Source organism: Rattus norvegicus, chromosome 8 (genome assembly GCF_021556685.1).
Source record: "Rattus norvegicus strain SHRSP/BbbUtx chromosome 8, alternate assembly SHRSP_T2T, whole genome shotgun sequence".
Classification (NCBI taxonomy): Eukaryota; Metazoa; Chordata; class Mammalia; order Rodentia; family Muridae; genus Rattus; species Rattus norvegicus.
The window spans coordinates 80,873,447-80,899,838 of NC_141541.1; the positions used below are offsets into that span (position 1 = coordinate 80,873,447).

The 26,392-nt window shown below is 42.9% G+C and overlaps 1 protein-coding gene across 1 annotated transcript; it reads left to right on the forward strand.

Annotated features, from left to right (window-relative positions):
• The first annotated feature begins 266 nt into the window (after positions 1-266).
• On the forward strand, positions 267-21,000 carry Mns1 (meiosis-specific nuclear structural 1). Its single transcript, NM_001007752.1, is given in 10 exon segments — positions 267-400; positions 985-1,206; positions 7,416-7,543; positions 8,543-8,645; positions 10,947-11,176; positions 11,629-11,845; positions 11,930-12,037; positions 14,982-15,239; positions 19,054-19,179; positions 20,732-21,000. Coding segments are annotated over 10 exon segments (1,497 nt in total). The 5' UTR covers positions 267-397; the 3' UTR covers positions 20,834-21,000.
• Positions 21,001-26,392: the final 5,392 nt, after the last annotated feature.

Genomic DNA, 26,392 nt, shown 5'->3' on the forward strand with positions numbered 1-26,392 from the left:
GGATGCTCGAGGGAGCACCCTCCCTCAGTCCACTGCCGTGACAAGTCCAAGCTTATTGGGGTCCCTTGAGGCTTCAGCTGGGCTCCGGCCTCTCCCTAGGACGTAGCGTCCGAACTTCGCGCTTTTGGCTTGGTCCTATTGAAGAAGCGCTCCTGCCTAGCAAGCGCTCCTGCCTAGCAACGAAGACTCTCCGTGCTGATTGGACACTGCGCCAGCCAATAGGAGGGTGCGTCCTGCTTGGGCGGGAGGCGCATTTTGGCGGTTGCCGGGACACAGCATAAACACTCAAGACCCAAGCGTGTATAGGGTTCGGCTGTGGTTGCTGTTCGGGGAAAACGCGTTTGCAACTGAGGCAGAGACTCTTCTTGCCGGAGGAGGAGGTTTAAAGCCAGCCAGGATGGTGAGCAGCTCGGAGGCCGGGGAGGGGTCGGTCAGGGACCTTCAAACTGCATGTTTGTTTATTTACAGTCTAGTGCTCTCTACCTTTGAAATATAATTTGAAGTGCGTAATTCAGAGGTCAGTGAGAAACTTTGGTTTGCTTTCTAGAAGATTCTGGATTTTCTGAGGAACGTTCCAGGCATTTCTGCACCTTTCCCCTTGTTACTGAAGTAGATAGATTTTTAAATCTGCTGTGTTGTGGGTGAGGGAAGTGGCAGCTGTCTGGTGGTGGTAAGGCTGCTGCTGCAGACATCCCTTTTGCCCTCAGTGGTGCTGTTGAATTTTAATTTACCTTTTCCTGCTTCCACTACAAAGTAGGGAATATTAGTAGTACTCACTTAATCAGCACGCCGTTATGTTTGCTTTATCACATTTAAATTTTAATTAGTATATCCTGAGCTTAGGAGAGGGGTTCAGACTGTTGCCTGTTTTTTGTTTTTTGTTTTTTTTACATTGTTTATTATAGGGATTTTCAGCCGAATATTTTGAAAGAAGAGATCGTGGAATATTGAATTATGTGTTAATTCCCTTTCCCTGCACTGTAGGCGAACAAAAAGAGAGCGATGAGCTTTAGTGAAAAGCATCAGCAGTTAGTAGATGAAAACTTCCGCAAATCATTGCACGTACAAGTCTTGAATAAGTTAGAGAGGCAAGCCAAGAACCAAGTCGTGCAAAATGAAAATGATGAGAGAGTCGAACGCCAGAGATTCCTCAGAGTGCTGCAGAATGAGCAGTTTGAGCTGGACATGGAGGAAGCCGTCCAAAAGGTAAGTTTCAGGGTTCCTCGTATAGTTTTCTTCTTTTGGAAAGTTTGAAAGGTGACTGCCAGCCCTGCCTGGAGCTGAAGAAGCACAGAAAACTGCAAACTGACTGGATCCTTTGGAGTCCTTGTTGTTGTAGCTGAAGAACTTGGTGTCAGTTGGTAGATTGTATGCTCTACGTGTCTTATCACCTAGGACGAGCAAATCCGAAGACTTTAGAATAGCATTTGATAAGAATAAGCAATCTCGTTTTTAAACATAAACGTGAAGTCCATAATTGTTAACGTCACAGTGTGGTTTATGTGAGTACAACTGTGCTGCCTTCTTTAAGTTTCTAATAAGAAATTTAAGTATCTCTTTCTAAAATTTCATGACATTAAACATAGACATTATTAAGTGGTAGGAGATGAACTTATTGTAAGGTATACATTTATTCATACTTTAATTTTTGAAGAATTCAGGTATCAAATACGTGTGTTTGCATCCTGATATGCTGGCTAATCTATCATGGGTATTTCTAAATATTTTTAGGAGATTGTAGTGTGAAAAGAATGCCCCTATTTTGTTGTGTTCTGAGCACCAGCACGCGGTATGTCTGGTATTTTGAGGGTGGATCTGGAAATAGCAAAAGAAAGGCTTAAAGTGGTCTGGCTTCCTTCTGCCCTAAGCTCCCGTAGCTTCGTCCTGACCCTTTAGCTCTGAGCAAGCAAATCCTGGCCCTTCCATCTTTCTTATGTTGTCTTTAAGGAAACTCCCATAACACCCCAACTCTGCCTAGCAACCGTTGCTTTATCTGATGAGGCAGGGATGTTTTCTTTCCAGGGCTGTTCTTATGTCAGCTTCTCAGGGTAGACGCCTTGAAGCAAAAGTGTGCACTATGTCGAGATCTGCCTTAACTAGGGTTGGCTTCTTTTAGTCAGAACCAGGCAAGGTTCATACAACGTATGTAGTTGTTAGGGCCCAGGCTCTGTTGATATGAACTTCATCCATCTTCCGTTAACTTCACGTGTTTAACCTAATGGAGATGTCAGGCCTGCTGTCTTGTAGACAGGTGTACATTTTGTATCCATCAGTTTGGTTTCTTTGGTGTTCACCTTTATCTTTTCCGTATTCTGGAAGGGCGGTTAGCCAGAAGATGTGATCAGATTGCAGTTCAGCTCGTTCTCTCTCTGCATGTTTTGGGTTACTTTAAAGTTTTGTCCTCTTTGATCTTTTTAATTTTCACTTTAAAAGTATGTCTTTATGAGGCTGGAGCGATGGCTCATGGGTTAATAGCACTGGTTACTCTTGCAGAGGACCCAGGTTCAGTTCTCAGCACCCATGGGGCAGCTCACAACTGCCTGCAACTCCCATTCCAGGGGTGACCATACCCTCTTCTGGTCTCTGTGGGCACTAGGCACATGCGTGGTGCATATACATGAACGCAGGAGTAACACCGATACACATAAAAACAAGTACTTTTTTAAAAGAAATCATGAGCTATCTTTATGAAATCAGACCTCTATACATGTATAATTGCATTGTTTTCCTGTCAGGACTGGGAATTGAGCCTAGGCCTTCACGCTTGCAAAACAACCACTCTGTCCCTGAACTATAGCCCTAGCCTCTATTATTTGCTTTCTTAAGAAAAAATTTCAGGGGGCTGGAGAGATGGCTCAGTGGTAAGAGCACTGACTGCTCTTCCAGAGGTCCTGAGTTCAATTCCCAGCAAGCACATGGGGGCTCACAACCATCTGTAATGGGTCTGATGTCCTCTTCTGGTGTGTCTGAAGACAGCTATAGTGTACTTATATATAATAAATAAATAAATCTTTTTTTTAAAAAAAGAAATATCTCTCTCTCTCTCTCTCTCTCTCTCTCTCTCTCTCTCTCTCTCTCTCTCGCTTATTGAGGTCAGAGGACCATTTTCAGGAGTACGTCTCTTCCTCCTGTCAGGCGGGTCCTGGGGATTGAACACAAGTCTTGGCACACTTGCCTTCCCACCCCTTGCCCCCAGTCATCTTATCACGAGCCTAGTGTTTCTTAGATCCTCAGATCATTCTGTCCTTGGCCAGCGGTACTCCTATGTTGCTTCTGTGCTCTTTTAACAAAACAACCTCTGATCTTTGATATCTTTCTTGCCTTCTGCCAGAACAAAGGATATTCCAGTGGCTGATGTTATGTGTTGGCTTGACTGGGCCCTGAGCTGACCTTTCCTGTTTTCAGATAAGAGCCACATTAAGTCAGTAGGTTGAGTAAGCGGTTTGTCCTCCCTAATGAGGGAGGGCCTCACCCTGCCAGCTGAAGGCTTGATAGAACAGAGAGGCTAATTCTTCCCGCCAGACCCCTTCAAGATGAGCCATCTGCTTCAGGGCTTTTTTTTTTTTTTTTTTTTTTTTTGACAAGGAGTACAGTATTTCATCTACTGGGTCTCAAACATAAGACTCAGAGTAGAACGACATGGTTGGCTCTTAGCTCCTCGGCTTCCCCTGCAGCTGCCGGGACTTGCAGCTCCCTCGTTCCTTCCTGCAGGCAGCCAGCTGACCCAGGGCTCATCTTGGCAGGTCTTGTGCGAAACCTGTTGTGCCAAAGTCAGAGTGGTCATTATTCCCAGGTTGTCATAACCTAAGGCCTTTTGGTGAACAGACCTGGGAAATATGCACATCACCGCTTTTTTATTTTGAGGCAAGATGGGATTGGTGAAAGAGACAGAAAACTGTGTAGAGCCTCCATGAATCTCTCGCCTGGCTTCTTATGCCTGAGTCTTACATAGAAGATGAAAACTGTGAAATTATCACCACAGAGAAATTCACCTTCCTACTATTCTGCTGACTGAACTTCGGGATGTACTAAATACGTGGTTTTCCTGTTTGCTTTTGGTCTTTCCTTATGTTCTTGCTCTAGCCTAAGGTAACAAGTTGCCTGTAGTGTCATGTGTCCTCGGTTCCTCCAGTTTCGCTCTTCCAGTCTGAGAGTTCCTTCCTGGCAGTTGTGGAAAGTGCAGTTTGGTGTCAGCTTTCTGACGTGTGATTCATTACTACAAACTTAACAGCAGCTTGCAGCAACTCCTGCTTGTTCACCGCGGCTGGGTCGGAAACACAGGCGTGCTGGCCTCTCGGCTGCATGTGTTCCGGCCCGAGTCAAGGTCCTTTTTAGAAGCTCTTGGCAGTTCACCCGGTAGATGTCACATGGGGACCTCCTGCCCCACAGGTCACACATGGAGCTTGCTTCCCTGGAGCTCAGCTGCTTGTCATGCTAGGGCTCCTGACTGGGCTGGTCCCATCCAGGGTGTGCCCCTTCACACAGCTGACTGCAAACCTCCCTGCCCTGTGCACGTGTGGAACCAGGAGACGGACAGTGTCAACTAAGAGTTTGTGTTTGGAATCCTATCTTCTTAAAGATTTTTTTAAATTTGTATTTTATTTTTTATTTTTATGGATTATTTCCTTTTTATTGCCAAGTAGTAGTCTCTAGTGTGGATGGATGTACCACACTATACTTGACCCTCTAACTCAAGAGGAATTTCCAATACTGGATATTATAAATAAATTTGATGTAGATATTTAAATACAGATTTTTAAATAAATGTGTTTAATTTTTCTGAGAGAATATATTGTTTTATTGTGTAGTAATTGTAAGTCAGCTTTATGACAAACCACTAGGTTGATTTCCAGTGTTTCTCCTAGTTTATACTCCCACCCGGCAATAAATATATATATATATACACACACACACACACACACACACACACACACACACACACACATATATATGGTACAGTTCCTCACTATTTGGTGTCACCAGAGTGTCTGGGTGTGTGTGTGTGTGTGTGTGTGTGTGTGTGTGTGTGTGTGTGTGTGTGTATGTTCCAGTATTATGCTGTGATGTCCCAGTGTAATTTTAATTTGCTTTTTTGTTGTTTTTTATTTGTTTGCTTGTTTTTCAAGACAGGGTTTCTTTGTGTAGCCCTGGCTGTTCTGGAACTCACTCTGTAGACCAGGCTGGCCTTGAACTCAGTGATTCACCTGTCTCTGCTTCCTGAGTGCTGGGGGGTGTACCACCTCCACTTGGCCTTTAGCTTGCTTTTAAAAAAGATTTATTTTTATTAATTGTGTGTAGATTGTGTCTGCATGTGGACATGTTCATGCGAATGCAGGCCTCAGAGACTGTGGACCTCTGGGATCTGGAGTAACAGGTAGTGGTGAGCCAATGGAGGTAGATGCTGGGACAAGCTCAGGTCCATCTCTCTGGCTCTTAATCTGCATTTCTTGATGACTAATGATGGTGAACATTTCCCATGTGTTATTTTTGTTTATTTCTTTACTTTTGAGACAATCTTACTATGTAGCCCTGGTCCGGAACTCATGAGACCGAGCTATGCTGGTCAGATGTCTGACGGTTTTCTTGCTTGGCCTCCTGTATTCTAGGCCTACACTACCACCATGCACTCCCTAACTCAGAAAGGAATGAAGCCTCCAGCTCTGCCCACCATTTTACAGAAAGCATAAGAGAGGCTAGTCCACGGAATTCCTGAGAGAGGAGCCAAGGAACGGGATACACAGTAGGATTGTTTTATCTCAGTTTGATACAAGCTGGCATCATTTAGGAAGAGGGACCTCAATTGAGAAAGTGGCCCAGAATGGCCTGTGCTATATTTTCTTGATTTATGGTTGATGTGGGTGGGTCCAGCTCTCTGTGGTCAGTATCATCCATGGCTGGTGGTCCTGGATTTTATGAGAAAGCAGGCTGAGCAAGCCAGGAAGGGCACCTTGTTCCTTGTTCTCTGCATCAGCTCCTGCCTCCATATTCCTGCTGTAACTCACTTTCATCATGGACTGTGATTTGGAACTGTAAGCTGGAATGCTCTCTCCTTCCCAAGTTGCTTTGGTTATATGTTTTACCATAGCAAAGAAATCCTACTGTAGACAGGCTATAATTATGAATCATTGGCTTAAAGGAGAAAAAGTGTGTGTGTGTGTGTGTGTGTGTGTGTGTGTGTGTGTGTGTGTGTGTGTATTGCAGAGTGACTAATATATAAAATAAAGGAGACTTGAAAAAGATAATTAGATACAATGTTATGGATCTTGTTTGTTTTTGAAAAAGCATCTTTGAAACATTTGGGAAATGAATGTGGGCAAGACCTTAGACCTCACTGACGAAATATTGCTAATTTATGGTGTGGTTATGAAAAAGAATTTCTTGTCATGACGAACCAAACCAAGCGGTCTCCATGGTGGGCAGCATTATCCCAGGCTGTTTTTATTTTGTCTTTTTTTTTTTTTTCTTTTTTTCGGAGCTGTGGACTGAACCCAGGCAAGCTAGGCAAGCGCTCTACCACTGAGCTAAATGCCCAACCTCCCAAAGCTGTCTTTATTACCTGGTTTTAAGCTGTGTTTACCTGTATGTGTATAAGTGCACTGTGTGCATGTCTCATCGTGTGCTGGGTCAGATGGAGCTTAAGAGTATCAGAAGCAGACAGCTGTGGGCCACCATGTGAGTGCGGGAACTAAACCTGGGTCCTCGGCAAGAGCAGCCAGTGCCCTTAATCTCTGAGCATCTCTCCAGCCCCCTAGGATTTGATTGATGCCGATCCTTACACCAACCATTGGACTGAAGTCCGTGACCCCTGTGGTTGAATTAGGGGAAGAATGGAAGACGCAGAAGAGGAGGGCGACCCCACAGGAAGACCAGCAGTCTCAACCCGGACCCCTGGGAGCTCCCAGACACTTAGCCACCAGCCAGGCAGCATACAGGAGCTGGTCCAAGGCCACAACACATGTACAGCAGAGGATGCCTGGCTGGCCTCAGCGGGAGAAGATGTATCTAATCCTGGAGAGACTTGAGACCTCAGGGAGGGGAGAGGCCTGGAGGTGGGGGAGCATCCTCTCAGAGACAAAGGGGAAGAGGAATGGGATGAGGAACTGTGGGAGGGAGTATGGTGGTAACAGCTGGATTATAAATAAATAAAGTAATAATTTTAAGTAAGAGTAGAGAGAAATTACAAAATATTGATAAATTTTGAAGAGTATATAGGTATATTAATATTCTTCATGGTATTGGTACTATTTACCTTTTTCTGTAAAAGTATTAAGTGTATGTCTTGAAATATGTTTTTATTTTGAAGTAAACAATTGACTATTGCTGTCAAAGCAGTCAGTTTGCTGTTGTAGAGCACAAGCCACTCTGACAGGGTCTGATCTGGGAACATAGTTAATAAAGCTTCACTTGGTCTTCAGGCAGAAGAGAACAAGAGGATGAGAGATCGGCAGCTTGAGCAGGAAGAGAGACTTGCAAACGAACTGGCCAGGCTGAAGCACGAGAGTCTGAAGGATGAGAAGATGAGGCAGCAAGTGAGAGAGAACAGGTATCATGGTTTCTGCCGCCTGCATGTGTGGTCACCCTCAGCCCTGAACACGAGACTCTGTAGATCAGTGCACTTACAGTGCAGTTTTCCTGGAAATACAACAGTAGCTTAAAGATACTCATTTAAACTCTCATCGTGTGCTGGGGATTGAACCCAGGGCCTCACACACTCTAGGCAAGGACTCTGCCAAAGTCACAGCCTCAACCCACAGAAATAGTCAGAAAGTCAGCTGCAGTAGCAGAAGGAAGTGTTTGTCAGTAGTGAAGACTAAGGGTTGGTCCCTACTTGTCTTAAGGATACATTTTAAAAGATTATGAATTATAAAAACAGACTTATGAAATCCTACAATACTTGGCTTTTGTTTTTTGTTTGAGCTGGGGTTTCACTGTGTAGCCAAGGATGGCTTGAAACTCCCTGTGTAGAGCAGGCTAGCCTCAAACTCAGAGATCCACCTGCTTCTGCTTCCCAGGTTCTGGTTTCTAGGGCGTGTCCCTCCATTCCTATCCCTGCCATAAGTTTCTTAATGGTGCTTTGATTGAATTACTTAAAGCCAGCTATGTCTTACTGTCAGCCATGACTTAGGGGCACCAGAACTGGAGATAGTTTCCAGAGATTTACTAAGCCTTTATGAAGACAACCAAAGATGGAGACGATTTCTCTAAGATAGAATAATCTGTGGTAGGCAAAATAGTTTAATACTAACCTGCTGCCAAGCTTGAAGGCCTGTGTTTGATCTCAGACCCACTGGGTGGAGAACAGGACTTCCACAAGTTTAAGTAAATAAAAGTAAAGGAAGATTAAACTAGAGAAGAGTAATCCTTTCTCAAGCATAAGGCTTGAGGGCTAAGCTTTACAATGTCCATTAAATGAGGTGAGTTAACTGTGGACTTGACGGTTCCAGTTGTTGTACCTTCTTTGAGTAAATAAGAATTTACCGAACGTTCTGTGAAACTAAATTCTTTTATTGTCCTTTAGTTTAAAGTTGCGTTTCCCCCACAGTATTGAGCTCAGAGAATTGGAGCAGAAACTGAAAGCGGCTTACATGAACAAAGAGAGAGCAGCCCAGATTGTTGAGAAGGACGTCATCAAGTACGAGCAAATGGTAACGCGGACTCTGGTCTCTGCAGTCCTTTGAGCTTTGTTAGGGACTAGGCAGGCCAGGTTCTGAGAGCAGCCGCCCCTGTGAAGAACCTGCTTGGCCAGTTCCCCAAACCATAATGTTTAGACCCTAAGGTGATTTCCACTGTGTCTGCTGGAACACTGAAGCCCTCGGGCCCAGGTAACTCCCGCATCCACTGTTCCTGAGCCTACTCCATGACAAGCTAACTAGACAAACTGTCTGCATGCTCTCCACTGTTTACTTATGAGTATGTATAGCCTGGCAGTGTACACAGAGCTTTCCTGTTCAATCCACACCCTTTCCCTGGGCTCTCCGTCCATCTCATTTTCTAACTCGTATTCGGTAGTAACCTCTTTCCCCTGGGTTTGTGTAACTCTTGAGGGGAAGGTTGGTCCCAGGGTGAAGTTTCAGGAGCTGCGCCAGCAGCAGTGCCATGCACTGTGAAAATAAGGTTTGCTAAGTTAACACATAAAACTAAGGTGCATGGCATCTTAGCCATCACCTTGCTCATTCACACAGAGAAGCCAAACAGTTACATATGAATGTATGGTTATACATGTAGGTTATGGATACTAACAAACATTTATACACATAGTATTATAGACATAGTAACAACAATATTTAACCAGTGTGGTACAGTTGAGAGCTCATAAGAATAGGCACAGGCTACTCTAGGAGATTCTAACACAGTGGTTCTCAGCCTTTCTAATGCTGCAACCCTTTAATACAGCTCCTTGTGTTGTGATGACCCCCAACCATAAGATTCTTCCATTACTTTATAACTGTAATTTTACTACTGCTACGATGTAAATGTTAATGCACTGTTAATATAAATGTCTGATATTTAGGACGTCTGATATACCACCCTGAGAAAAGGTCGCTGGACTACCCTGAAAGGGAATCACAACGCACAGGTTGAGAACCACTGTCGTAGAACACACTGCTAACAGCAACAGCCTAAGGAAGATGGGGAGACTGAACTGTACAGTCCCGTTTGTCCAGTGATAGCATAGAACATAATGTACAGTTTGTCTGTTCTGGGTTTGCAGTTTTGATTACTCTGATAGATGAGGCCACTGGAGACATTGACTCCAGAAATTGCTACTGTCTTCTAGATCAATCAAAATTGACTCACGAAGTTAGAGCCATACTCCTAGGACTTGACGTAAATAGAGGATATCTATGTACTCATTAGGTTTGCTTTGTTTTGTGTGTGCGTGTTTGCTTGCCTGTCTACATGCACCACATGCATGCAGTGCTCATATGGCCGGAAGAGGGAATTGGGCCTGCAATGGTAGTGAGACCCAGGTATGTGAAGTGCTGTTACAGACTGAGCTCTCTCCAGCCTTAGCTAGTTTTCTTATTTATAAAGTTAGAGCATTGCGCTTCTGTAAGTCTGTGGGATCTATGTACATTTTGTGTTATCATACGTATTATTCTAGAAGAACATAATACAGCATGAGCAAAGGTAAGAGAACTTGTGGTTAACCTGATAACCAGCCATGCATGATACCATGAGCTTTAGGAATGACTGCATTTGTCTTCCAGTCTGCTCCCTCTTTTTCTTTGCTGCTAACTGTTCCTGCCGTTGAGATGCAGTCACAACAGATAAGGGTAGTTTCCAACATTGCTCCAGTGTTTAAGCTTACTCAGTTTTGAACGTGCTGAAATGAAGCATGGGCCTCTGAGCTTAGAGAAAGGCTGTCGTCTGTAACTCGGGGTGGCACTTGATGAATGAAACTGAAAACGAGAGAGAGCAGCCACAGTGATGTGTGTGACCTTTTCAGTGGAAATCACCACACTGGGACTAATAAATAACAGAGAAGGGCGTGTGGGAGCAAAGAGCTGCACTGGGTGAACTGGAGAGTGGCTCAGGGTCCTTGGAAAACGATGGGCAGGAGGGCATTCAACAGCAGCTGATCAACAGTGCTTTAGAAACAGACACTCTGGCGATCAACTTGCAGAGGAAGCAACGGTTTGGTGACTGAAGTAGTTAAAAACAAAATACTTAAACCTTTACTTTGTATTTTCTGAATGTGGATTTTATTATCCTTGCCAGGCGTTGTCCTAAGAGCTTCTAGAAAGAGTAGGAACACAGGTGCACCCCTTTAGGATCTGACTCCTCATCCACACCCTCCAGCTTACAAAGACTAACTCTTGCCTCCTGCTTAATAGATAGAGAATATTTACATAGCAGATTTCTGAGAGTCCAACTGTTTATAGTGCTTTAATAAACTGTGTCCACTCCTGAACATGGAAGGGTCAATTTTGTTTCAATGCTAGAAACGTGATGCGGAGATAGAAAGAATCATGATGGAGGAGCACAAGAGGCTACTGAAGGAAGAGAATGCCAAGCAAGAGAAGCGGGACAAGGAGAGGGCCCAGTACTACGTGGACCTGGAGAAGCAGCTTGAAGATCAAGAGAGGAGGAAGCAGGAGGCGTATGAGCAGCTGCTGAAGGAAAAACTCATGATAGATGAAATTGTCAGAAAGATCTACGAGGAGGATCAACTGTAAGTCCACCCGAGGACAAAGCCCACTGAGCCGCCCACCCCCGGTGTGTGCTCGCTCAGTGTGAGCTCTGTCATGACTTGTACAGCTCTTCCTTACCTTGGTCAGCATGACTAGTAATAGGTGATCTGAAAGACAGTAGATGTGTAGGTTGTGAATGACCTGAAACATCTCATGTGTGTTCTGTAGTCTCATCTCTCAGAACACGTTTTCTGTTGGCTTTCCTTGGCATACAGCTTAAGTACAGAATGCTGTATGACTTCTGTGGACAGACTGCCACCTTTCTGAAATGAGATGCTTGAAAGGTCACCCTTAGAAGAGAGCCCAGCAGTGTTCCTGGAAAGTCCACACGAGAAAGTGTGTTGTACTTGTGAATCAACAGACTCCGAACAGCTTATTTTTCATTATTTTATTATTTCTGTAACTATAAACCATTCTCCTGATTGCTTTTTAGGGAAAGACAGCAAAAATTAGAAAAAAGGAATGCAATTCAGAAGTACATTAAAGAATTCCAGAGGGCACAAGACCTCTGGAGACAGAAGAAGCGCGAGGAGATGGAGGAAGAGAACAGGAAAATCTTAGAGTTTGCAAAAATACAGGAGCAAAGAGAAGGGGAGCGGATGGCCAGAGTCCAAGAGAGCGAGGAAAAGAGGGTCCAGCGGCAGAATTTGGTATAAAAGATCACTTTTTAAAGAGTGCTGAATTCCTGAACAGTGGCCCAGTCCGGGGTTTCTAAACATGTGTTTTATTAACAGCTGATCCAGAAGCTGGAGGAAACACTGCGGCAGCGTGACGACCTAGAGCGAGTGAGGCAGGAGCTGTACCTGGAGGAGTACGCCGAGTTCATCAAACTGAAAATGAAAGTGAGTCTCCAACGGGAGGGGTGCTGAGGGAAGGGAAGACTTGAGGTGAAGCTGCAGGAGGACAGCACAGTTACTCAGCCACGGTGGTGACTGCACTGTGTGTGAACAACATCAGCATTGCTTGGAAGACTTAAGTCCTCCAACTTGACAAAAACAGAGCGTCTGAAGGGCATGATGCAGCTGGGTCAGTCACAGTCCACACGGCTTAAATGAGCGCATGTGCAAGCTCAAACAAGATGGAGGACACAGTTCAGCTGCCAAGCAGACGGGAGTGTGTATGTTAATGAGGCAAAGTCAACTTTGGGACAGGGAAGTTTGTAGTCAAATTCATCCAGGAACATGCCATAATCCTAAGGATGTGATAAAGGAGATGCTCCTCTATCATTAATAATCCCCAGGAATAGTACTCTGCCTAATGACAGCCGGGACAGCTGACGCAGCCGATGGTAAAGAGACTCCACCCAGCAAACAGCAGCACAGTACAGATCCCATCCATCCACACAATACACACAGACCGGCTCCTAGAACACAAAGTAACCTCTATAAATTCACAAGATTTTAAGTCATTTCAAATGTTTTCTCACTACAGTAAAGAATCCATAATAAAAATGACTATACGGTCCTTAAGTGTACCACAATGAAACCATGTATTTCTAATAAGCAATGAGCAAAAGAAAGATACTTCAAATTGAATGATAATAATTTTTAAAATATGTGGGACACAGGAGAGGTTAGTGGAAAGTATTATCTTTACAGTTTTAGAAAGGAATAGTTAAAAGCTATGATCTTGTGTTTACACGTGTAATTCTAATAATGAAAGTAATGAATGTAATTCTAGTAATGAAAATAGCCTTCATGCCCATCAGCTGATGGGTATGTAAACAAGATACAGCATGTGAGCCTTTAATGGTACTAAGAAGTACTTGAGAATGCTCTGTGAATGGATGACGCAAATGGAACTTTGTGAGGTCAGCTGCTTTCCCAAGGCAGCCATCTCTGGAAATGCATTCCCTTTGTCCTTTGGAGACAGCTGTGGGGCACATTTGTGAGAGCTTAGCTTAACTGTGCTGGCAGCTTCTCCACAGTCGGTGGAGAGCTCTGGCAGCAGGAATCAGACCTCTCTAACCACCCCTCACCAACTGGGAAATCACTGATGGGTGATCGCTCCTTCTGTCCTTCCTAGGGAAGGTCCTGAGACACAGCTTCAGTGAGCACAGTGTAACCGTCTTCCCAGCATGCCCTGGGCTGACTTTTCTTTTTTCCTGCTATTTCTGCTACATTCTGTTCCTTACTGCTGTCTCTATACTACAATACCTATCTGTACACATGTCCTTGTTTAAGGCTGTGATACTGGCAGACTCTAGAAAGTTACTGGGGTCAGAGTGACTGTACAGCAAATGATTTGAAGGTTTCAAGACCATGGAACAGGTTTTGGAACTCAAGAAAGGGCAGGAAATGTGGTAACCTACAGTGCTAGTAACTAGTGTATTCTTTATGCAGACCCAGCAGAGGGTGTGTGGACATTTTTACAGTAAAAACATTTCCCTCTTCCCTCTTTTTTTTTTTTTTGCAAGATGTCTTCACTGTTGAATAAAAATTTTGAATAGGTGGTAGATTCCCAGTATTGCATATGTGCAGATAGATAGATGGATGGATGGATGGATGGATGGATGGATAGATAGATGATAGATGGATAGATAGATGATAGATAGATGATAGATAGATAGATAGATAGATAGATAGATAGATAGATAGATAGATAGATTTAGTACTATATAAAGCACATTACTGTGTGCAGATGTCATAAACTCAAGAGGCATTCAGACTAAAATGTCACAAACGAAACTGTTCTTCAAGCCCTGATGTCTGTATAATTACTTGGCAAGTAAGTACAGAGTATGCAGTATAAACCATCGTGTGCCCAGACATAAAACTATGTGTTTAAGGGGCCCAACTGCTCTCAGGAGGGCTGAGTAGGGCGCATGCACATGGAGTGGAGAGAAGGCTGGTTCAACTGCTGGGATGTTAGGTGCGCGTGGGCACTGGCTCCCAGGGCTGGCGCTGGGACTGGGCCAGGATGATTAGATGAGAGAATGGGAGTGAATGTGCGTAGTTCCAGGTGAGCAGATGGATGACAGAACAAGAACGGCAAGCTGCAATTAGTAGAATCTAGCTGTTAGGAATGTGGATGCTTACTATAAAAGTTTTTACATTTTTTTGTATATGTGTTTAGAAAATAAAAGCTTACAGAAGAGGAATTTAGTTGTGCTCAGTACATTTCTATTTTTCTGAAAAACTTCTAACTTCGTTACTAGATGGCTGATTTTCTTTTTAAAACTATGTTGCAGTTTTGGGAGTGTTTTGTTTGTCTTGCTTTGAGAATTATTGGAGAGTTGGAAACTAGAATGGGTACATGCAGCTTTGATGTCACAAGGTGAAGAAGTTGGTGTGGACAGATGACAGGATTGTCCTTGGTTCAAGATCAGTAAACTCGGGTGTGTGCAAAGGCTTTCATGGTAGCTCCTTTCAAGGTAGTTACATGTCAATTCTGAAGCTAGAAACCGGATGGCACCTGTATAGAACTTAAATTTTATAATCGATGAGCACCATGTTACAGAAGCAATAACTAAGAGCACTTGCTGCTCTTGGAGAGGGCCAAGGACCTCTGACTCCAACTCCAGGGCATCCCGAAGCCTCTTCCGGCCTCAGTGCACAGCTGGGCCAGCAGGTGGGCTGGGGTGTACCATGAAAAGGCTTGATTCCATAGTTATTCTGCAGCGTCCCCAAATTCTGCCTTATTATTTGTCTTGTTTCCTGAGACAGCATCTCACTGTAGCCCAGGCTGTCCTCAAGCTCCTGCTCCTCCTCCTGGCTCCCTCTAGCTTAGATTGCCCTCCCATGAAAATGCAGGGACACACTTAATCCTGGCTTCATCACTGTGCAGGAAGAAGTGGAGCAGCGACTCAGGAAGCAGAGGGACAGGAAGCAAGACTTTAAAGACCAAATGGCACTGAGGGAAGTATTACTACAGGCTGCAAAAGAGGAGGAAGAGGCCTTTAAGAAGGCCATGCTGGCCAAGTTTGCTGAAGATGACCGCATAGAACTCATGAATGCCCAGAAACAACGGATGAAGCAGCTGGAACACAAACGAGCTGTGGAGAAACTCATCGAAGAACGGCGTAACCAGTTCCTTGCAGACAAAGTAAGGAAAGCGCTGGGTTCTTTGGTTATTTTCATTAAACAGCAACCAGCTCATGTGTTCATCAGTAAATGTGCGTGTGTGCGTGCGTGCATGTGTGTGTGTGTGTGTGTGTGTGTGTGTGTGTGTGTAGCAAAGGACAACCTCACATTGCTCCTCTCCTTCAGTTTAAGGGAGGGTCCATGTAGTTCCCCTGCACTTGTCCTGGAGTCTGGCCAGCCTGTAGCTCTTAGGGATTCTTTTATTGCTGTCTCCCATTTTGTCAAAACCTGGAATTAGACACTCAACTTCACCTGTGTTCTGACAATAGGAACTCAGGTCCTCATGGTTGTGTGCCAAGCACTTTATCCACTGAACCATCTCCCCAGGCCCTGAAAACTGTTTGTGTCATACGACATTAGGAATTTGTTTACTAGTCATCTGAGCTATACATTTACTGAGTGGTCATTTATTAAAGCATCTAGATACTGATTATTGAGACTTTTATGTGCTGGACTTAAGAACTAACATCTGTGAATTTAGTCTTGGTTGAGAAGAATATAAAAGTAAGTTATAAATATATTTTGTGTGTGATACGGGTGTGGCAACATTGGTATAACAGAGAGGAATTACACATCATGATACCTTTGACTATTAAGGTGGATTTTTTCCCTGAAGAAAAGTCACTGGAGAATTAAGGAACGTGCAGGTTAAGTTTGGCGCGGACGGTTCAAGTGCACCATTGAGAATAGATGTAAAAGGGGTGAGCCTGGAGCTAGGAGGCCAGTGAGCCATGCACTGAATCTCAGTGATAGGAGGTGACATTTGCAAATGGGGAAGGGGCTTCACAGACGCCAACCATGCAGAATTGATGACACCAGGGACCATTTAAATCTGAAGAGGCAAGGACTTAGGGCAGCTACTAATTACAAATATAGTTACCACATTCTTCAGGGAGCAAGCCATGTCCCGAAGAGGACGTCCAGGGGAAAGTAGCTTTCGAAGGAATATGTATTTGTTCACATTGATTTTTGTGGCCAGAAGAGAAGGTTGATTGTTGGAAATGTTGCCAGGTGGTATGGCAGACGCCTTTAATCCAAACACTCAGGAGGCAGAGGCAGGCAGACCTCAGAGATCGAGGCCAGCTTTGGCTACGCAGAGAAACCCCATCTAATAAGAAAAAAAAGTTGGACAGGGAACCAGCCTGTGAGTTTGACATACTGACATATTTATGTTTCATTGATAAACTGAAAGAATCATCAAGTGATCTGTGTCACTGAAAGGGTATTTTAAAGAACCCAATACAGTCTTGTGTGAAAGCTCTAAAAAAATGAAAACTCTACATGTGGTGAGAGCCAGCCTCTGAGAGGGCATGTCAGTACCGTAAGTAATGTAAGTAAGTAGCCTCTGAGAGGGCATGTCAGTACCGTAAGTAATGTAAGTAAATAGCCTCTGAGAGGGCATGTCAGTACTGTAAGTAATGTAAGCAGCGTTCCTAGCTTTTACAGGCCACAAACAGCAACAGTAGGAGACATCAGATGAATTTGATTATTTTTCACAAAAAGTAAATGAGACTGTATGATTTTTTTTACCCTAACATATAAGGTAGAAGAAGGAAGGAATAAAAATATTTCAGAGGTTTCAAGTATGACTCAGGAGCACATGTATGGTTACATGTTACAGTGAAGCTTAGGCTGGTTTTGCTTGTTTGATATTTTTATTTGTTTAGTTGGTTTGGTTTTCATTCATTTATTCGTTTTTTGTTTATTTATGTACTTACTTATTTTTGAGAAGTGCTTACCCAGAATTAAGCAGCCCAAGAGACTTAACTGAGATCTCAGTGTTAATGTGAGAAAGCATCAGGAGTCTAGGATTGAGTCTTGGAGAACATTATGGTTTGAGATGAGGAGAATAAACAAAAACATGTTAGGAAAAAGAAAGTGTATAAATGGTATAATCACAGAAGACCAAGAGGCCAGCAGGCCCTCCTGCACCCTGACATTTCAACCTGGTCCCCTTGTAACTGCTCAGTCTGCAATCAGTGAATTTTATAAATCTCATACCATTTCACACTTAAACCTCAGTGAGCTCTTAAACAGATCAAAGCCTCAATTGCTTAGGCCTCGTGTTAAGTCTTGGCTTGAATCTAGCCTTTAAGGGAGATAATGATCTATAAAGTACAATTTGCCTGACATATGGTAAGTCTTTTCAAATGCTGAGCTAATGAAGGCAGTAACTGTTAAAGAATATAGGAAATTAAAGAGGGTTTGAATTTGCCTGTATGGCCTAAGAACTAACTCTCCTGTAGAAGGGTAGGGCCAGTGGACTATCTAGGGATTATAGAGCTGATCAGAACACTCAGAGAAAAGCCAGCAAGACATGCAAACTGCCTAGAAATACATGGCTCGCATGTTTTAGATTTTAATGGTAAACACTCCCAGTATGAAAAGTAGACTTAGATGTCAGTGTTATAAGACAACAGTTTTGTTTTGGCCCAGGGGCAAATGTGGATGCCTTAATAGAACTTGATCATTCATGACATTGTATAGCCTGAAAAGCACTGAACTGCCCTTTTATATGTTAGAGGCCTAAGTAGCTGTCTATAATCCTGTCCACCTCTAAGAATGTGTATGGTTTAAACAAATTCCTAAAAACTTTCTTACTACCAGTTTATTTGGGCCTTGTCCCACACCTTTCTAAACCAGTCAACCTAACTTACAGTGGAATTATGTGAAGTGGGAATAAACACTTAGTGTGGGGAAAACTCTGTGTTATGCCCAGATTAGAGACATTACATCATCTCATTAAATCACAGTATGTAGGGCTGGGTTGCTGCTCTGTGTTTTCTTACCCAGCCTGTGTGAGACTCCAGGTCCCACTTCTGCAGATCCTACGCAGGAGTCTGGTTTGGTTAAAGGTTTCTGCATCCTGTGGCCCCAACACTATGTAGACGACATCACATGTGCATTCCATAGCTCCAAGTAGCCACAAAATTCTCCAGAAGTGACTAGAGCTCTTTGCTGGGACTCTGATGTCTACATTAGGCTCCACTTAGGCCTTTAAAGATGCACTTGGACAAATGTATCTTTAGATAACCCTGTTCTGTTTTATGCATTACGATTTTTTTCTTGTCCTACACTATCAACTGTTTTGGCTATTTGGGTACTGGGTATATTATGGTGGGAACTCCATAAATGTTCGCTGAACTTATTAGGAAATTGCTCATTTGAATACATTTTTTCTTGAGATTGAAGGTTTTTTTAAAAAAATATGTTCTCTAAACTTCCTTTCATAGGGCTAAGTACTCAGTGGTCGAGTACATACCTAGCAGGTGCAGGGCCATGGGTTCAAACATCAGTATCACAAAATAAAGGAAAAAATGGGGGTTGGGGATTTGGCTCAGTGGTAGAGCGCTTGCCTAGGAAGCGCAAGGTCCTGGGTTCGGTCCCCAGCCCCGAAAAAAAAAAAGATAAAGGAAAAAATGTAGGCAGGATATAACTTGTTCTTAAAAGGTTCAAGAGAACAGGTATGTATATTTATATGTGTAAAGCTATACACTATGGACTGGAGAGGTGGCTCAGCAGTTAAGAGAATCAACTGCTCTTCCAGAGGTCCTGAGTTCAATTCCCAGCACCGACATGGTGGTGCACGACCATCGGGAATGGGATCTGATGCCCTCTTCTTGTGTGTCACTGAAGACAGTGACAGTGTACTCACATACACTATTATCTTCTAAACTTATAATTAACCCATCAGTCTTATCTTTAGCTTTTATTTGTAAGCTTCATAAGAGATTAATGTGATTTGTGACAGTTAAGACTTTTTATTTCATTTTCAGCAACGTGAGCTGGAGGAATTGCAGCTACAACAAAGACGGCAGGGCTGCATCAATGAGATTATTGAAGAAGAGAGACTGAGACTCCTCAAAGAACATGCCTCAAAGTTACTAGGCTATCTCCCCAAAGTAAGTGACATTTACCTTAGTGTGTGAACTTCGTGCTTAACAATACTGGAAAAAATAAGCACAGCACTGAAGTGAGCTTCTAGAATGTCGGAGGGCGATTTCATGTGATTTCATGATGTTGACGAAGCATTGGAATTCTGGCAGTGTTGAGCACCATGGTCCTTTTTAAATACCTCTACCAGGAGAGCTGGCCCTGGAACATTATTAGTGATCTGAGCTAGAGTTACTTGTTTACTTTTTGAGACAAGGTCTAGCCCAGGCTGGCCTGGAACTCCCTATGAAACTGAGGGTGACCTTGAACGTTTGGTCTCCTTGCTTCTCCTGAGGTGGGACTACAGGCTTGTGTTACTTTGCCAAGCTTGTGTGGTGCTGGGAAATCTAACCTAGAGCCTTGATACTCAAGTGTTCTATGGACTGAGCTACGTGTCCAGCCGGGGCTAGCACTTTTGAGGCTCTTTGTTCTCCTTGTTGCATGGGAAATCAGAGAGCACAGCACCCTAGAGCAAATGTAAAAGGAGAAACGTGAAGGTGAGAAACACGAAGCCTTGTCATTGGTGACACACATGCTTGACGCGAAGCTGAGACCTGCTCTGTAGGAGACTGACTGTAAGTAGGTTCTAGGCAGCCTCAACTTTTGAGAATTACTCCAATAGGCAATGAATTTTCATGTATCTGAGATACATTGCGATTGCTAATAATTAGCTTCCTTGTTTATACAAACATGGAGAGTCATAAGGCCACAGTCCTTCATTTCTTTTCTTTTTTTCTTTTCCTTGTTTATACAAACATGGAGATTCATAAGGCCACAGTCCTTCAAATATATGAGTCATGTTGCTTGAGGTCTTTATTGACTATGCAGAATCAAGTGTGTTCAGTCCCTAACCAATGAAAGGGAAAGAAAAATTATTAAAAGTTTCTAGCCATAGGTATTACAGTCTAATTAGGTAGATTTAAATGTATACGATAGCCCGATGCCAAAATCCACCCGTGACTGGTATATTTAATAAAACAGACTATGAATGCTGAGAGGGTCTTTGGATTTCAGCATTTGAGTGGAGAAAATACTTCTGGAGGGCAGCCAGGACCTATTTGAGTTAAATTCAGTGTCCCAAAATGAGCCACAAGCTGAGGCAGAAACAATGTGTCCACAGTAACCTAACCCAGATCAGCCTCTTCACCCTTACTTCCCTTGTATAGGACAGCTCCTTAGACCAGGGTAGAATAGAGCAGGCTCAGAGCTCCATGCCTTCCAGGCAATGGTGGCAGTCACAGTTGTAGTTAGAGCACAAGGCACAACAGATCGCTAGAACAATTTTCTACTCTGAAGTTGACTAATCAGAAAATGGGAAAAGCTCAAGAATATTCAGGATATACTTGAAGCTGCCATAGTCTCTGGAAAGTACTGATATTTCAAAATTAAGTTTCTATAACCTGTTGAACAGATCTCATTATCTTGGCAAACTTCATTAGTGGCATATCCGTGGTTAGCCCTCAGAGAGTTCAGTGACGTACTCTTATGTTCAGAAGTAACCAACAAGATGCTCTTTTGTAGGGAGTGTTTAAAAAAGAAGACGATGTGGACATGCTTGGTGAAGAGTTCAGGAAAGCATATCAGAAAAAGAGTGAAGTCTGTGAAGAGAAGGGGTCTTCATAGCAAGATTGGGCGAAACCTGGAGTTTTCAGATGCTGCCACTAGATGTCAGCACAACTGCTGTTTCCAGTTGGTGACAGTAGGCCCTGGTCTACTGTCTATTTGCATGTTCTAAAACATCTCATATTTCATCATTTATACTTAGACAGATTAAACAATTGGTACGTTAACTGAGAATTAGTCACTTTTATTCACTATGCATCCTAGGATACCATCTTGTCACACACAGCACAGAACCACACAGGCCAAACACAGAAGCTAACCATTCAGTGTGTCCAGTACTACTGTCCAGAGATTCTCCCTGTACTCATCCTCCAGACAGCGCAGATGTGTCTTCAACACACAAGCTTTCTAAAATGCATATATTCCTGACAACAGGATGACTTTTATCATCCTGAGAAACCCCCACACCGCGGGTTTTCTAAGATGTGTGTGTACTCACTACATTCCCACCATTAGCTCTTAACGGTCCCCTTTTCTCCACAGCCTTCCAAACATTTGTTTTCTTCTAATTTTTTAAAGGCTTATTTTTATTTTGTGTATATGGACATTTGTCTGCATGTTCGTATGTGTAACACATATGTGCAGTGCCTGAGGCCAGAAGGAGGGCATCAGATCTCTGGAATTGGACAGCTGCCGTGTGGATATAGAGGATCTACAGGATTATGTTCATGTATCTTTCCAGTCCCCACCTCATATGTACATTATATATGAGATTGCATTTATATATGTGTATGTGTGTGTTTGTACATGTGTGTACATGTATGCTATTTTAATTTTGCTGAGGTGTATTCTCAGTGTGGTTTCACTTATTACCCTGACAGTGATATTTTAACAATTTTTCACATATTTATTGGTTGGTTGTACGTCTTCAAGAAATGTCTATTTAGGTCTTTGTGTGTTGACTGTCCTCTCTCTCCGTGCCGAGTTCATTCATGGTTAGTTTTCTGTATTTTTTGGTGTTTGGTTGGTTGGTTTTTGGTTTTTAAGATAGGATTTCTCTCTGTAGCCCTGGCTGTCCTGAAACTCCCAAAACTCTTCCTGCCTCTGCCTTCCAAATCCTGGGATTACAGGCGTGCACATTTTTACACCTATTCCGTATTCTGTTCCCTCTCTGTGTTGTTTCCTTGGCTGTGCAGTGTTGTGATCATTGCTTTTGTGGTCATCTTTACAAAAATAAACAAACACTCTTTCTAGATCTGTAGGCATAAATTTTTTTGCAGCCTACTTTTTTTTTTTCTTTTTCTTTTTTTAGGAGCTGGGGACTGAACTCAGGGCCTTGCGCTTGCTAGGCAAGCGCTCTACCACTGAGCTAAATCCCCAGCCCCTGCAGCCTACTTTTAATAAGGGTTCAACCTCCTTTAGCCCACCACCCAGCAGAGGTGGTGGAAGAGAAAAGTTATTAGGATATGGGGGAAGGGGACCTGTTCAGCAATAGCTCTTTGAGAGTGAGCAGGGTCTTCTGTGGCAGCAGTTCAGTCCCGGAGCAAACACCAAATCCGACTCAGCAGCTGCAGACCAGGCTCTCAGCAGACACACAGCAGGCACGAACCAGCAGCTGTGGCTCAATTCTGAAGAAACTGCCAGGCTTGCCAACTGGTCTGAGGCAAGGCTGCTGAAGCAGCAAGCTGCCGTAGGAACCTCACAAGCAGTTTCTCTCAATGATGGCATCATCACAAGTTGAGTTCAACAGTGCTATGTAAGGTGAACCAATAATGCATGCTGTTAGCAAAGACCAGTGAGGCAGCGCAAACCAACCCAATGCTGAGTGCTCTTCTCCCACTGTCTGTGGGGTCAGAGTTACTCCTTCACCACAGGTCCTTTCACGTGTTTTTGATATCAAAACATCCTTTCACCTGGGTCTGCTTCAGGAAAACATTCTTTCACATGTTTGCTTTATTGAGAAATCCTTTTGCTTGTGTGCCTCAGCAAAACATCATTTGACATCATTTCCCAAAGAGCTAGGAGCCCCTACTTCATAGGTGAATATGGTGGTGCTTTCTGCTTTCTTCTAGTCCCCCCTTTGCTGGCTAGTACCACAATTAGTACAGCTTCCATAGACAGCCTTCAGTTAACACTTTGGTGATGTGTGCTCTTGTGGTTCCTTGTAAATTACAGAATTATTTTTCTATTTCTGAAGAATGTTCTGGGTGTTTCCACAGGGACTACACTGAGACTGCAGACCTCTTTGGGCAGTTTGTAAGTCAGCTTTCTAATTCATAAGCATGAAATACCTATTTACGGGGTTGGGGATTTAGCTCAGTGGTAGAGCGCTTGCCTAGCAAGTGCAAGGCCCTGGGTTCAGTCCCCAGCTCCGGAAAAAAAAGAAAAAGAAAAAAAATACCTATTTACTTCTCTCTAGTTTTTGTCATCGGTATTTTATAGTTTTCAACACAGCCATCTTCAATCTCCTTGGTTACATTTAGTCTAACATGTTTTTGTTCAATACTACAAATGGGATCACTGTAAATTTTCTGATACTTTGCCACTGGTGTATAAAAATACCTCTCCTTTCACCTGTGTTATGCCAGGGATTAGACCTGGGGTCTCATACATGTTCTCTATGTTCTCTGCCACTGACTACAGCTCAAGCCTGTGTTTTTTGCTGTTAGTGCTATAATTTGTATGTTTTGGTTTTGTTATGTTGTAACTTTACTCAGTTGATTGATCTGAATCATTTTTGATAATGAACAATCCAACTTCTTTGTTCCCATTCTTCATATTTTAGCATTCCTGCTAAGATTAAAAAACATTTTACATGTGTTGCCTGCATATATGTACTAGATGTGTGCAGTGCTCAAGAATGCCTCAAGAAGGCATCATATCCCCTGGAACTGGAGTTACAGATGACTGTGACCATATGCGTGTTGGGAACCAAACCTGGGTCCTCTGCAAGAGCAACCAGTGCTCTTTTGGGAGAGTATTGTGTGTGTGTGTGTGTGTGTGTGTGTGTGTGTGTGTGTGTGTGTGTGTGTGTGTGTTGGGGGCAGAGGGTGTCAAGACAGAGTTTCACTGTGTAGCCCTGGCTGTCCAGGCTGACTCCGAACTCACAGAGAACTTCCTGCCTCTGCCTCCTGAATGCTGGGATTAAAGGCAGGTGCTACATCTCCCAGCCTAGCCAGTGCTCTTAACTGTCTGACTTCAGGTCTTGTACGAATGGCCAACCTGGCATGTGATCAGGATAGCTATGAATGCAGACCAGCACAAATAGCTAACTTAAAATGTTATTCAAAAAAATTTTTTTAATTTGTAATTCTGTTGTACAGTTTTTCAGTATGAACTTTGTACATCACAAAATCATGTCACAATATGAAAGGGTTGGATACACAAATATGTGAGGCTAAGCTTCACCTTTTCCTGTTGGACATGTTGGCTGTGGGTTTGTTGTACATGACTCACGCTCCAGCACATTCTTCCCGTAACCTACGTTGCTGACAATTTTTGTCATGAAATGTTGCTCAGTCTTGGGCTTTTCTGCTGTACTGAGTTTACAAACCTTTTCTTCATTCTGTCAATCTGACATGTTTATTGACTTGAGTGTCAAATCCTCTAGGATAAATCCCACTTCACTGTGATGAGGGATCGTTTTATGTATTGAAGCTGTTATGGTGAGCATTTCTGCATCGGAGTTGATCAGGGATACTGGGCTATGGGAGTCGTTGGCTTGGTTTTGTTTACTTGCTTGTTGCCCTTGCATTAGGTATTAGGATGAGCAGACTTGAATTTGGAAATGTCTTTATGTCAGTGTTTGGCCTGGTTTGAGAAGAACTTCTAGTCCTGAAATATTTGTTAGAAGCTGGCAGTGAAGCTGGCAGGTCCTGTGTTTTTCTTTGAGGAGACTTTATTTTTCTTAAGTATTTATTTTTAGTTTATGTGTATCCCTGTGTATCATGTCTGCAGGAGTTGATGAATCAAGGCCAGAAAAGGGCCTTGAACCCCTGGAACTAAAGTTACATAGGTGGTTGTGAGCCACCGTGTGGGTGCTGGGAACTCAATTTGGGTCCTCTGCAAAGCAGCACTGCTCTTAACCAGTGAGCTACCACTGCAGCTCCCAATACGTTTTTATTATGGATTTGAGCTACTTGATCTCCTTTCTCACCATAGATGTGTTCAGATTTCCTGTCTCAGTTGTTCTTGATGGTATAGCTCCAGAAGGTAACTCACTGTTATCCAGATTACTCATAATCACTTATACTACACATGAGCCTTTGTGTACAGTACAATGAGTGTGTCCCTTTTCCATCCCTGACTAGGTATTTTCTCTGTTGGCTAAACATTGCTGACAGTATGTTTTGACAAACCAGCCATTTGATGTGGGTTAGTATATGCTGTATCTGCAATTGCTTGGGGATAGAAGTTGGTTTTTTTTTTTTTCATTATTGCTGATATTTTTTATCTTGGAATATTTAAAATACATATAAAAAGAAGTCTTGAAAATGGGACCTATATCCCAATGTGAAATTCATTGGTCTGTTTGTTGAGACAGCGTCCCGTCACCCACACTGGCATCAAGCTCCCTGTGGAACATCACAGTGCTGACCCTCTGGCCTTTGCCCTGCATGGTAGGGTTACAGGGATGAGCCACCGTGCCCAGCTAGGATTAATCCTTTTATTTTTACTTTTTAAATTAAACAGTCCTCACTTCTTCTTCTTAGTTGTTTGTGAGGATGGGTATGGCCTGTGCTGGTCATAGCTGCCTTTGGGAGTCAGGACAGTTTGCAGGAGTTCGCTCTTTCTCCACTGTGTACGCGTGTCCCAAGGACTGAATCAAGGGATCAGGTTTGGCGGCAGCTGCCTCTTTGCACTCGACCATGTCCCTGGCCTTTGTTCCTTCTTAGTAGTAGTACACCTTATGCTCGTGCCCTCGAGCTAATTATACACATTGCTTTTGGTGAGCCTGCAACCTGTCACAAGAAGTCAGATTTGGTATTTGTTCACATAGTGTCAAATTAGTGACCAGAGTAGAGTAGTATTTGGAATTTGACTTTCAGGTTATGGTAATTTTTGTAGTGTATTCCTTCTCTGATCGTGCCTGTTTTTTCTTGTACTGACCATATTGAATTTGGTTTTGGTACATTACTTTGACATTTCTCCAGTGCTAAAATGATATTTTCTTCTTATAAACTTTCCTCAGAAATGATTTTATTGTATTGAATGTATTTTTATGTCCTCAGTTTGTGTAAAAAGTCTAGAATTTACTTTATTCTCATGAGCCCACTGGTTATTCAGAACATGGTGTATAATTTGCATATTTGTAAAGTTTTGAAGTTCCTCTTGTTGGTCTATTCTTTCATAGCATCATAGTCCAGAAAGATGTGTGGTATAATTTGTCTTCTTAAATTTGTTTAAGACACATAATCCACCCTGGAGAATGTTCTATACATTCAAATATGAATATACATACATACATATATATATGCATATATATATATACACATACACACATATATGTATATATAAATGCTGTTGGAGAGATTAGGCTTATTTAATATAAAGTATAAATTAAGTTCAGGACAAATGTTTCTTTGTGATTTTTTTTTTTTTGAGACAAGGAGTTATGTA